Source organism: Octopus bimaculoides, chromosome 2, assembly GCF_001194135.2.
Source record: "Octopus bimaculoides isolate UCB-OBI-ISO-001 chromosome 2, ASM119413v2, whole genome shotgun sequence".
Taxonomy (NCBI): domain Eukaryota; kingdom Metazoa; phylum Mollusca; class Cephalopoda; order Octopoda; family Octopodidae; genus Octopus; species Octopus bimaculoides.
This window is the reverse complement of record NC_068982.1, coordinates 77,601,874-77,616,595: the sequence shown is the minus strand read 5'-3', so window position 1 is coordinate 77,616,595 and position 14,722 is coordinate 77,601,874. Positions and strand designations below refer to the sequence as shown.

General features: G+C 31.8%; 1 protein-coding gene across 1 annotated transcript in view; it reads left to right on the top strand.

Annotated features, from left to right (window-relative positions):
• The window catches only part of LOC106883518 (diacylglycerol lipase-alpha), a 212,714-nt gene that overhangs the window by 94,672 nt on the left and 103,320 nt on the right, over positions 1–14,722 (top strand). Inside the window, exon 4 of the mRNA XM_052978378.1 lies at positions 9,463–9,634. Within this exon, the coding sequence (XP_052834338.1) occupies positions 9,463–9,634 (172 nt within the window). The remainder of the gene's footprint in view (positions 1–9,462; positions 9,635–14,722) is intronic.

Genomic DNA, 14,722 nt, shown 5'->3' with positions numbered 1-14,722 from the left:
ATATATATATATATATATATATATATATATATATATATATATATAGGCATGATTGTGTGGTTAAAAAGCTTGCTTTGCAACCATATAGTTCTAGGTTCAATTCCTTTCTGCAGTAACTTGGGCAGGTGTCTATTATTATTGGTTGGCCCAGGGTAATAATGTGTATTGAGCACTCCTCTCTCATACATCTGACATAAGCCAATATATGTACATACATATATATATATTTATGCATGTGTATGTATCATCATCATCATTTTTCTGGCATGGGTTGAACAGTTTAACAGGAACTGGCGAGCCAGAGGACTGCACCCAAGCTCCACTCTATGTTTTGGCATGGTTTTTACAGCTGGATGCCTTTGCTAACACCAGCCACTTTTCAGAGTGGGTTGGGTGGTTTTACATAGCACCACACTGGCAGCACACACACACACACGTGTGTGTGTGGATGTGTTTGTGAGAATGTTGAAATTTTGTGATCACATAAGCTGTGATTGATAATTTCTGTTGTCATTTTCCTATCAACAAATCCTCCAGAAGCTCTTTTACTTTTGAAGGCTTGCAGAAGGTGAGGGTTAGTGAAAGGAAACACATCCAGCTGAAAACAATACTTCAGTAATATATGTTTGTTTAACCCATGCTACCCTGTAAAAACATAAAATGAATGAGCAAACAAAGAAGCATAATTTAATCAGAAACCAAATCTTTTCATTGGACTTCTTTCTGATATTGTAGTAAATTGATTATGTTTGACTATGTTTTCTCCATTTCAATTAATAATTATTTTAGTATTGCTTTCCTTTGAAATTAATTTTTTTAAATTTAAAGATTAATAATTTGTTTTAATTTGCATTTATTTTACATATCTAAAACTTAGGTGCTCCTGTGTCTGATGATGTATGAGTTAGCCAAAGTATTCCAGCAGGATCTACAATGCTTTTTCACTTTGAACTGTTTTTATGACTTGAAGTTTTTCATGGGTCAGAGTGCTAACCAGAAGCTCAACTTCTTACATTTCGGAAAGAGACTGTAAGTGATCCACAAAGTATAGGGTCATTGGTCTTCTTGAGATTTCTCCATCCGTGTTATTGGCTGTTGCAGAGCTCCTCTGCTCACCACTAGGTGTGAGAACACCACCCACTCATGCATTTTAGCCCACTAGCTGAGGCAAAGTCCTGGAGTATGGCACTTGAAGCCAGTACATGAGAGATTTAGTGGGTGAGTGAGAGTCAGTGATAGCTGTTCATTCTACCAAGAAGGGAGTTGTATGCTAGACACCTAAATTACTCTCTCCATGTTGAGACCCCCCACACCCTTAATATGGGTTAAGGTATCTAAAGATTCAAATAATGATAATTTTCTTATCTACCACATTTTTCTATTACTTAATCATTTCCTTCTCACCTACTTTCACCTGTTAATAACAGCTGCTAACTATAATTATTCAAAGAAACTAGTTTTCAATGTAACTGTGTACTGATGCATTTTTATGGATATGTGTAGTTAGTTGATGATTGTATATGGGCATTGTACGTGTATGTGACCATTTTGGATTTTCTATGAGCCATTGGATTTTTTTCACACATTGATTTTAACCCTTCACTTGCTGAATGTTGTAAGAAAAAGAACTTAGAAGTTCTTTTTAGGTAAAAAGATTATTGTCATCATTTACCATTGGGTTGTCATGACCCAACCCTGGGAAAACAACAATATTTAGGCATCAGGAACAACATTCTCAACACTGTAAAATCATCTTCCTCACTGTATCTTCTGTTTTATATCTAATTTTCTGTGCTAGGATGAATAAATTTGATGAGTCTTCTGACTGCCTAATTTTACAAATTTCTTATATCTTGCTTCAGTTAACTATAAAGTTTAATGTTTTATGGGTACATAGTTCTTTCTATACTTCAGCTATATTAGTTTATAACATTTTTCTCACAAAATAGCACATTTTCTTACTGATGCTGTTAGATCATTAATATTGAATTCATTAAGCAATGTCTATAATAACTACAGGCTATTTTTTTCTCAGCTATTACTCAATTTTTATCCTAAATTTCTATTACACAGACAACAGATTATGTTTATCCCAGTTCTTTCTAATTGCTGCCTTTAAAATTCCTGTTTCATTGCCATACTATAAAATGTTTTATTACTAGATATCCATTGTAATCTAAATTACCTAATCTAAAATGGAAGTTCTTACTGTCTACTTTCAGCAGATAATATATGCCTTGCCAAAAATAAAAAAAATTAAAATCTCTTAATGAGTGAGTATTATTATACATTCATCCCAGTCAAGGAAGAAACAAAATTGTTTTTATTAGGAATTTTCTTTTTGAGAGCACTTATATTCATTAGATTAAAACATACATTAATTTGCTATGTAAATAGTTTTCATTTTTTTAAAAAACAGAAGAAATGAACACAGTAGCTTGCTTGAGAAAAAACTGTTCAAATTATTTATTAGATGCAACTACTATTTAACTGGATTAAAGAAACTTGGTCAATTCATTCAAAGCTGAGAAATAGTAGATGAATATTTTTCAAATTGAATCAAAACAATTCTGCTAAAATGGTAATGTACACAATTTGGCAGAGTATCAAAAATTACAGTCAAGCAATTTAGATGAGATTCTATTATAGATGGCTTGTATTTATGGTTGTGAGCAGTTATGTTAGGAGAAAAGATGGAATAGGCTAAGGCTTCAAAATCAATAAGGATTGGCTGTGTACAATCAAAAGAACCATTACAGAAAATTGTTCTTTATGGATAACAGAAACATATGGCATAAGATCTATTTATTTAACTATCTATATAGTGTTTTATTGGTTTTAATGTGTGTGTGCACATGCATGCATGTACATTCCTAATGAGTCTTTTTAACTGATATGTGTGTGTGTGTGTGTGTTTAAAACTGAGAGTTTATCTCATGATTTGAGTTTCATGCCACTGCAATCTTCAGGTGAGAACAACGATTACAATAGCTTGAAGCTTGAATTGAAAGCCTAACTCTCAGTTTCAATAAAAGAAAGCACATCCTATACTAATTGTATTGAGCACTCCTCACTCATTCATCCAACATAATCTAGCCTGTGTGTATATTTCCATTTTCCTGTTTTCTTATTCAGCAACTTTGCAAATAACATTTCCACCATTCTCATTTTTAATGAGTGTTTCAATCTACATGTAACAATCTACATGGATACATATTGAATAAAATAATGGAATAAGGAGATGTACTTCAAGAGGAAACAGCTGAGAGTTACCCTACCTACCTACCAACTTATAGGTATATATATATATATATATAAGGCAAATAAGAAAATGAAGAGGATAATCAATCAACAAACATCAGCCTGTAGACATTCATTTATATCTGTTTATTAATTGATTACAGTCATATGTATAAGTAATCAAAATAAACATGAAATAAGCAAATAAACAAGTAAATAAATAGATAAATAAAAATAAACAAATGAATAAGAATAAATGAGTGAAAAACTACTAAGCTTTTATAGCTGTTTCTACTATGTGGCTGCCCAATCTGCCAAGTTTTCCACATCATGCCAATAATATACATGGATTTTACAAAGGTTGAACAAACATTGGACAGGGGTTGGACAGTGACTGAGCCCCAATATGTGAGGAGGTAAGGTAAAATAATAAAATAAAATAATAGAAATAGTAAGGAATAGTAAAAACATTAATTCCAAGGTCACTTGCAGGAGTAATTTCCACTATATATTGATTGCTATCCTTTACTAATTTATGTGTAACACAACATTCTCTATAACCTTATATATTATTTTCTTTATAAATAAATATACATCTTACTAGTATATATATATATATATATATATATATATATATATATATATATCTGATTACACCAGTTTTTCCATATATTTCTAAGCATTTATTTTAAGCACTCATTTATTTTCAAGCACTTATTTTAAAAAATTTACCCATGAGTCTTAATCCATATACCTATTAGTATTTGTATATCTAGGTGTATTCAAATACACCTATGACAGTATACCCTATATTTCTATCCCTTCACCTCCAACTTAGCCAGAATAACTCTCATTGTAATTGTAATTAATTTTATAAGTTTACAATTTTATAACTTCACAAATATACTTTCTCTATAATTGAAAATAGCCTCAACCTTATTTTAAGTATCTAAATATCTTTCTATATCCCAAAATGGGAACACAATACACAGTTACCCTTTCAATTGTAGTCTATAAGTCTGAATACATTTTCATTCTTTCATTTTCACCTTTGCTTTTCTATTACAGACAATTACTTGTAAATTTGAAAGTATAACTTAGAACATTTCCTAAATCTTACTTTAGTACATAATTTCTCTCTGCATTTTAATATGATAATGTACTAATCGGCTACCTCCCTCTGATAGAGTCCAGTATTGTTTATTTTTTCCATCCATTGCTTCATCCTTTATTTTTCTCATTCAGACTTGTAAGTTTGATATATATACTTATAAATTTGATATATATATCTCAGATATATTCAAAAAAATAATATATCCATAACCGTAGATATTATTCATTGCCCATTCATTAGGTAAGGCTCCTTAGACAATTTATTCCTTAAATATTTTTATTTTTTGTTTTTATTTGTCTTGTATTTTATTGATAGATTTAACAAACCTGAACAACACCATTGTTTTCAAATATTAGTGGACCAATTAAGTCGTAGGATTGACTATGGCCTCACCCTTCTCTTCATAGGGCTATTTGGATGAGGTTTTTGTTAATAAATAATAAGTAATAACATTGCACTAAGGTTTTACACAAATTATTCTTTCATTGATATACTTATGTATTAATTTCCCCAAACAAGTTCACATTAGTTACTTTCTCAATTCTTTTTATGATGCTCTATTAGATAGCAGTTAGCCTCTAACTTTTGATCCCTGTGATATGCCATACCTTGTTAAATGATTTGCAGATATTTAAAACAATAACAAAAGTATCAAAGCTGCTATCCAGTGCCTTATTTAACCTATGAGTAGTAACCATTTGTTAGAAGTAGATCTGACTTTATACTGTTTGTTAATAAAGAGATTGGCTAATGATGAGCTTGTTATTGATAGATTAAAACAGCTTAACTATTGGTGCTTCATAGATTAATTGGTGTATGTTGAGATGGGAAGGAATGTTCACCAGAGTTTTTGAAAACTGAGTTAACTACAGACTTCTTCCATGAACAGAGAAAATCTCTTTGCAACAAATCTTGAACAACATCACTAGAATTGGGGGGATGTCAGAAGAAAGATTTTTCGAATGACTGGGGTTTGATCTGGGCCATTAGCTTTTGATGGATCAATATCATTTATAAGTTCAAAAACCTCCCTGAATGATATTCTAAAGTCAGAAATACAACAGTTAGGTTGAATGGAAGATTCTGGCAAAGAATGGTTAAAGGCTTCCAGCATGGAATTTGATGCAAAGTTCTTAACTTGGCTTTGTTTGAGGACAAAGAGATTACTTTAGGATTATTGAATGATTTTTGGAATAGATTTTCTTGATTCAGTATTCTATTTCAGTCAGAGCAATTTTACTTATATTGTTAATACTTTATATCATGACATTAACATCTCAATTATCTGTCTACTTTCTGTTATAAATTGGAAACTTCATTATATATGAAATTATTATTGACTAAATGGTATTTTGAAGAATCTTATATTTTCATGTCAAAATATGCATAAAGGAAATTTTCTCTGCTGAAATGTCACTCAGAAATCTTATACATATTTGACTTTCTTCTTAGCAAATATTTATGAATCAACCACTTCATTTCTTATAGTCTTTCAATAATAATGTTCTTTCTTTCTAAAATGAACTTCATTTCATTCATATTATAGCATTAACTTCTATATTTTTGAAATTAGGTATTTCTCAATATGCATAGGGCCTTAAAATAGAACCAATTAACTTTGAGGATGAATATATTATCTGAGGATGAATGTAATTGAATGGGATACTCACTTGTAAACCTGCAAATTATTATCAAGGAAGAGAGGGTATGTAAATTACATCCAAATGCCAAGTTAACTGACCAAGTATGAGCACCAGACAGTGACAACCAAATTAGTGACCAATGTAGATGAGAAAGAATCATATTTATAATCCCTGAAGCCTAGATATACTAACCAACAGCCTTGTTCCAAACCAGTTGCAATGAAACTGTCTGTGACCAGATTGAAGTTAGTGTGATGAAAATGTTGATACCAAATAATAAGTATTTATTTTATGTGTTTTTGAATGGTTGAAATGTATTTTCCTTGCTGTAGCGGTTTTAGTTTCAATACACATTCTAAGATCAAATCACTTGCCAGACAAATACATTTCCAAAAGTTTTCATGATTATTCAGCCACAAGGTATCCCCAGTTGCAGAAGCATAACAGTATCATGATTTTTGCCCAAAATTCCACCATAAGTTATGATACAGTCTCTTAACAGTTAGACCAAGCAAAAATGCAGTCAAAGAATGATTAAATCAGGGAAGTATGTAATAAATAACTAGATAGAAGTTGTGCAAGTTTGGAAAGAAAGCAGTCCAACAGATTAAATTGATGATAATGATAGTAATGGTTATATTTTAAATATGACATTGGTGGGAAGTGATAACTTTAGCATCAAGACTAAAGAATAATAAGCAATATTGACAATATATGCTTACAAGAAGCACATGGTTGAGATACAAGACTATTGCAATAAATTAATACTGAACATTGCATTTCAACTGTTATGGTTTGCCTTGACAAAATATATTTTATTACTTGCCTCAGTTTGCTTAGCTGAATACAGGTATCACAGCCAATTATAATATGAACAGTAAGTGGTAAATATGGCATTCATGTATAAAAATACACAGTCAAAATAACCTACATGCTAGTACCAAACAAATGTCCACTTGTGTAATTTACTTGCATCGAAGATTTCATGCTCTTCATTGCCACTAGCATATGAATTCTTCATCATCATCATCATCATCATCATAATAGTTTCAATGTCCATTTTATTGTTTGCATGGGTCACTGATGCATATTTTCTATGGTTTGATGCCCTGTGTTGCCAACCCTCGCCTGTTTCCAACTGAGGTAAAATTTCCCCATGTCTAGACATGTTTTCATGGAAGATTGTACAGTGGTGACACTTGTTTACAACTATCATGCAATGTCAAACCAAGGGGAGAGTGACACCTACAGACCCACATGTACTTACTCACACAAACATGTATACACACACACACGTGTACACACACATTCAACAAACTTCTTTCAGTTTCCATCTACCAAATCCACTCACAAGGTTTTGGTCAGACCAGAGCTATAGGAGAAGACACTTACCCAAGATGCCATGCTGTGAGACTGAACCTGAAACTATTTAGTTAGGAAGCAAACTTTTTACTCACAGCCATGAATCCCAGTACATTAATTCTAGTTCTGTTGCAGTTCTTTGATATATCAAAATTTGTTGTGTCCAACTCCAATTCCAACAAATTAATGTATCATCTCAGATGAAACATTAACTGTAGCATGGCTCCTTTGAACCATAATCTTCGTTTTTTATGAGTTGCATTTATCTTTGCAGTTGACCTATTATTTCTCTTTACAAAAATCATATTTAAACCCAAATTATATTTAATCCTGTTTTAATTAAATTCTAAGACCTTGTCTTTTCTTCTAACTTCAAAACAATTGCAGTGTTTGTTTGTTTTTTGTCCTATGTTATTGTTTAGCTTCTAAGTTAGCCCTGGTTGAGCAGACCTATCTTTATAAGCATTCTGCTGTGACTATCTTGGCTTTTTCTTTAGGTATAGTGCACCTAGGACTGTATTATCCAGTGTATTTCTTTTTAAGACAGTAGGTAGGATTTAAAGAAGATTTGGCTCCTATTTTTAGCAGTTTGTGTAACTATTCGGAGATTCCTTTGTGGGCATCTTTTGTTCTGGATTCGGTAATTTATGTACTAAATTACAAATGAATTTTAGGGTCTTACATCCAAAAATAATGGGGGAGCTCTGTTGTTTGATGAGAATGATCCATACAGTTCTATATTTAAGAGATGAGGAATTATGTACATTATTTACATTTGACAGATATTTGTCCTCATCTTGTTTGTTGTTAACACAATGTTTTGGCTGATATACCCTCCAGCCTTCATCAGGTGTCTTGGGAAAATTTTAGACCTGGGTTCTCATTCCTAAGGTATTTTTCGATGTTGTTGTTGTTGTTCAGGTCACTGCCTGGAATTGAACTCAGAATCTTTGGGTTAGTAGCCCGTGCTCTTAACCACTATGCCATATACCAATGTTTCCTACAATTTTACATTACAGCAGAGATGGCTGAATTATTTTATTTTATTATTTATTTATATAGACTTGACTATAACATATTGATTTGAGAAATAATAATAATAACATCGAAAAATACCTTAAGAATGAGAACCCAGGTCTGAAATTTTCCCAAGACATCTGATGAAGGTTGGAGGGTATATCAGTCGAAATTTTGTGTTAACAACAAACAAGATGAGGATAAATATCTGTCAAATGTAAATAACGTAAATAATGGAGAATGATCCAGTTGTTCAATCAACTGAATTACCTGCTCCTGAATTAATGTGTCAATGGCTAATCATTCTTAATGCAACTTTCAGGTAGAATCAACATGACACAGTATGTGTGAAAAGGCTGTTTCTGACAGGCTTCTATACATTTTCCATTTATCCAATTTCACTCAGAAGATTTGGGTCACCCCAATAACATTTGTTGAAGATGTTCCATTGTAAGATTGAACCTGGGACCTCATGATTGTGAAAGCAAACTTCTTAACCATTCAGCCATACTGCACCTACCCCCTTAAAAAAATAACATAGTTAATAATATACATAAACAATACATTATTTTTAACTGAAATCACCAGTAATCTTGTGTCTGCCTTAAAAATATGTTCTCCATCACGTTTTAGACATGAGTGGTTGTTATTAGGAAATTTTTTCCTTTATATATTATAACAATGTTTCATACAATTTTACATTACAGCAGAGATGACTGACTTATCATTTTATTTTATTATTTAGTCTGGTAATGTTAGAGACTAGACTGTAACATATTGAATTGAGAAATAAATGTTATTTCATTGGTTTAAATGTTATGTGTGTGAGTAGTGGAAAGTAAGTGTGACTATGGTAGATGTTCTATGAAAACACAGAGAGAACTATAAGCAACAGAACATGAATATGTTTAGAAAAGTGTTTCATTATATCCCCTAGACATATTAATACAGGCAGTAATCATTAAACTGGTATAACCAACACTAATATAGAGAACAAAATAAAATAATTACTTCTTAAGTTTGTTTTATTTTTTCATGAAGTCTCATTTGAATAAAATTTAAATTCATATTCTTTTTTGTTTTCAGGTGTTATAATTTGCAATTGGGGCATCATGTTAAGTGTTGTGGTGTGTATATGGTGTACATTTGATACAGCTGGTAGAAAGTGGGTTAAAATGAAACGTTTTCAAGAGAGTCTTAGAAGAAAGCAACGTGATCGCAAACACCAAAATTGTGTAAGACGGAACTGGCGACAAAGGTTTGTATTTGGTATTTTAAATATCTTTAATACTTTTTAATCATCTGATGAAAATTTTAATTATTTTTGTGAATATTAATTTTTTTTTAAATTTGATATTTTTTTAGATATGTTTTGGTATTATTCTGACCACATGCACAAAACTTAACTTACACTGTACTTGTTGAAGTGGTGATGAAAAAAATCACTAAATAAATAAATATACATAGGAAAATATAATTGTCTAGAGAATAAATAACATTTAATGCCAGTATCTTTAAAGTGTCAGCTAGAAATAATTGTGATGCAGAAAATCTAACATTAGTGAGCAACTAACTTTATTTTCAGTTCTATGTAAAATATGGGAGACAGCTCTGAACATGTTTTGCTTTTATCTAGGCCTCATTAGCAAAGCATTATATACTAACACATTAGCACTTATAGCCTTATAAATTTATGTTCTATAATATATATAATATTTATGTTCCTCCCATTGTATTCTTTTTGATTGGTATATTTTCCCAATATTCTTGGTTGTTAAAATTGTTACATATTCATTGAGCTACTGTCCTGGAATCATTTTTATTTTGGTTTTGGTCAGAGTTTGGAGAGAAATGTCAAAAACTTTCTCAGACTGAAAGATATGGACTTTGGGCTGTATTATCGTTAACTGTGGGATCTTGCAAGTGGCTGGAGGGAAAATACAGATAGAGATAAAGAGTATAATTGTTTTAGCTGCATGTCATTAATGACTAGTAATGATTTAGTAAGGTGGGTTTGTTTTCTTAAGATGTCTGGTGTTGGTGATGTATCAAACTGTTAAATCATTATTATTGTAAAATGTATGTGTGTGTGTGTTTTTTTTTTTTTGTTTTTTTTTATAAAAGATTCCTGTTCATAGATAATGTACATGTCTAGCTATAGGTGTTGAAGTGTTTGGAGGCTGTGTATATATACAAGATCTGCATGCAGAAAATTTAGAAATGTAGGCAAGGCCATTCTGTGCACATGGCAGCAGGTTAGTTGTTAATGTAGAAGAGTATGGGAGAGATAACTGAATCTTGAAGTAATTGATTTGATGGAATGAAGGTTGGAGGGACATTAACACATGTTTATCATTGTACAGCAACTTATTCATTATGATTAAAATGAGAGTCTAGTTAGGAACTCCATTGCATAACATTTATTCCAAATACTAATATTGCATATGTTATACAAATTTGAGCACAATTTTTTTCACAAATTGTTTATTTACTTTTTGTTTCATCTCTTCAACTAACATAAAATATAAAATATGAATATGTAGGTGTAGTGTGGCTATAGTTGCAGGTGTGGCTATGTCATTAAGAAGCTTGTTTCCAACCATGTGATCTCAAGATGCTTAGCAGCTTGGGCAAGTGTCTTCTACTTTAGTTCCAGGAAAATCAAAGCCTTGTAGGTGTATTTGATAGACGCAAGCTGTTGTGTATATATATAGTATGTACGTATGCATGTATGTCCATATTAACCTTAGTCTTGACATCCTGTGATGGTTGTAAATACGCATCACCATTGTTGTTTGTTTCCAGTCTTCCAGGAAAAACACTCTAGCTATGAGAAAATATTGCCTTACTTAAAAAACAAGTGAGGGATGGCAACAAGAAGGACTTACAGCAATAGAAAAGTCTGCCTCAACAAATTTCATTTAAGCCATGCACACAGTTTCTTTGTAGGAAGAATTTGAATAATTAGAAAAAAAGAAAACTCCCTGTACACACAGACATGCATGCATGACAACCTTCTAAACAGTTTCATTCTGCTCTCATGGCATTGGAAACCCAAAGCTACAATAGAAGACTTTTACCAAGTTGCTCTGCAGTGGAATCAAACCTAGAATCATGTAGTTTTGAAGCAATTTCTTAACCACAGCTATGCCAGTACCTTCACAGCATAACTTCTTTTGGTGATGAAAAAAATTACAATATTGTAACAAATATAGATATTTTGAATCAATACTTTATTATTATTATTATTATTATTATTATTATTATTATTATTATTATTGAAGCCATTACATGCTACATTAGTTTGCAGGACGTTGTCTTGAGATTTGGTGATACCAAGTTTCCTCAAATCTGAAGGATCTTTCTTAAGATTCTTGCAGAATACAAGTTTGCACTTCAGGTCAACAATGCAAGTCTCAATTTTAATATCTATCAGTCTTTTAGGTAGCAGTTTGGGTGTTGTACCAAGTACTCCAATTATCATAAAAATAATTGTCATCTTAGTTTTCCACAACCTCTTCATCTTTCTGGCTAGGTCATGATATTTTTTTTCAGTTTCTTTAGTATCAACTCAATTATCATATGGTATTGCAAATTCTATGATCTTACACTTTTTCTTTCTTTTTTTTATAAATATTTTTATTTTTGTCCTTTACAATCATATCTAGTCTTTTCATAAAATCATGTAATTATTATTTCCCATCACACCTTCTGGCCCATGTTCATACTTTGTTTCTGCTACTTTGAATGCACGTATTTGGCTAACATCCCAATGCATTCTTTCATCTACACAGTTATGCCTACACTTATACTCTCTTTATACTAGCTTACTGCATTCACTTAAAAGATGGTTAATTCTTTCATTTCCTTTCCCACAGGTTCTGCGTTTGCTCTCTGAGTTTTATCAATCTTTGCCTTTTATCAGATTTATTCTAATAGCTAGTTGCTGAACAACTATAATTAGCAAGTCAGTTTCTCACTTCAGGTTTCCATCCACTAGCCACAACCAACAATCTTTACTTTGAACATCCTTGGTTTGTTGCATGAATTAGTCATGTAATTCCTTCTCTTTCCAGCTACTTTTCTTGTTGCTCCTCCTTCTCTTCTTGAATTCTCCTGTTTTTTGGATATTTCTAGCTGCTAATCATATTCTTTCTTCACTACACATTAAATAGCTTTTTAACCCCAATAGCAAAGTGCTAATAATGTCTTCTGCATTTAGAAATCCTCTGTTTTCTTCCTTTTTTGTTAGGCAGAGCCTGTCAGTATTAGTTAGAGTGATGTGCATTGTTTATTGTTATTGGGAAGTTGCACTATCCAAAAGTTGAGCATACATATGTACTTCACCAGTGAAAATGTGCAAACACTAAGTAAAACACTGGAACTCTGTTTATCTGACAAGGAAAGAAAAGAGAGGAAAGAACAACTTCCTGATAGAGTACTTGACTCATTGGAAACTGAAAAATCATTGAGTGTTAGATTTAACTTTTCTTTAGGAGATGATAAAAATGTCAGGGTTTATAAAGTGTATATGTAAGAAGACAATTTTAAATATCTGTTAATTTCTACAAGAATAAATTATATATACAATCTAAGCCTTTCAGTAAAATTTTATTGACTTCATGAATTGCTCCAAGTCTAAGTAAGACTTAAATAAATCTCTGTTTTTTTTTTATTTCAATTATTTTTAATATCATTTTGGAGCAGAGAGTTGGCAGAATCATTAGGGTGTCAGAAATGCTGTCTTGCAGTATTTCTTCCTGTTCTTTACAATCTGAGTCTTTCATCTCACCAGAGTCAATAAAATAAAATATCAGCTAAGTCCTGGGTTTGAAGGTATCAAATTACCTTCTCTCCTCAAAATCGTTGGCCTTATGTCTAAATTAGAAACCATTATTAGTTTGTTTGTGGGTTCATATCCAGCAGGTAGTCTTCAATCATTTTTTAATTTAAGCTTCACTTTTATTTCAATATAGTATTGCCATTATTTCTAGCTAAATCCACTTCAAAATTCACCTTTAAAATGATTTATTTCACCATTATTAGTACCATTTTTCTTCAGTGTGTAATATATAAATGTTATGTTTATTTTGATTGCTGTTCCACATAACCTGATGACTTCTCTGCCTGATTTTATTTTCCTTTCAATATTAGTATTTTCCATCCTCATGTGATATATGTTATATCTATTATAATGATTGGTGTTCAACATACAATAAATGCAAGCAAACTATTGAACTGCAACTATTAATATTAAAAAATAATGAATAATTTATAGAAAAGCCTTATTAAAAATTTACAGAACTCACTTTATCATTCCTTGATCAATTTCCTTGATGACTGCATGCCAATCCTTTCAATATTTCATCATGGCATTTATTTTGAGTAAAGCTTCAACAATGACCTATCAAGAGGAGACACAAGTGCAGAATTCTTTTTCTTTTTTTTAATCAGATAAACCTGATAGACTTTGATTTGGAATTTTGCCAAATACTCAAAATATTTTATTACATAGCAGGAATTATTTATTCCTATTAACGTAATCTTTTCTTTCATGTTCACATTTAATGATGCTTGTTTCTTAATTTGTCATCACTAGTCAAAATACATGTTACTGCTTTGATTATTTTTATTCTCCATTCATGTTTATCATAGAAGTTATAAATCGTATATTTTTGCCTCCTAGAGTTTTGTAAGTATGAAATAAGATTTAACATGTTACTTGCTAAATAGCAAACAAATACCATTAATTCGTATCAGATATTTTTTAATTTAATACCAAAGTTTAAATTTAATACCAAATTTATTTCAAGCTTATTTAAAATTTAAAAAGTGTTCTGCATATTTAATGGTTACAATTTAGCATAAATTTACTTATTGGTATTTTCTCTATCTTACTCTGTAAATTGACAATGGTACCATTCAGGTACACACACACATATGTGACTATAGGCACCAGGCCCAATGTGCAAACAATTCTGCTAGCTCACTGCCTTATTCATCATCATCATCATCATCATCATCGTTTAACGTCCGCTTTCCATGCTAGCATGGGTTGGACGATTTGACTGAGGACTGGTGAACCAGATGGCTACACCAGGCTCCAATCTGATTTGGCAGAGTTTCTACAGTTGGATGCCCTTCCTAACACCAACCACTCTGAGAGTGTAGAGGGCCAGTCAGGCAGTACTGGCAATGGCCACGTTCAAAATGGTGTATTTTACGTGCCACCTGCACAGGAGCCAGTCCAGCGGCACTGGCAACGATCTCACTCGAATGTCTTTACATGTGCCAGGAAGGCAACGCTGGGCACAGGTGCCATCACGATTTCACTTTCGCTTGCCCC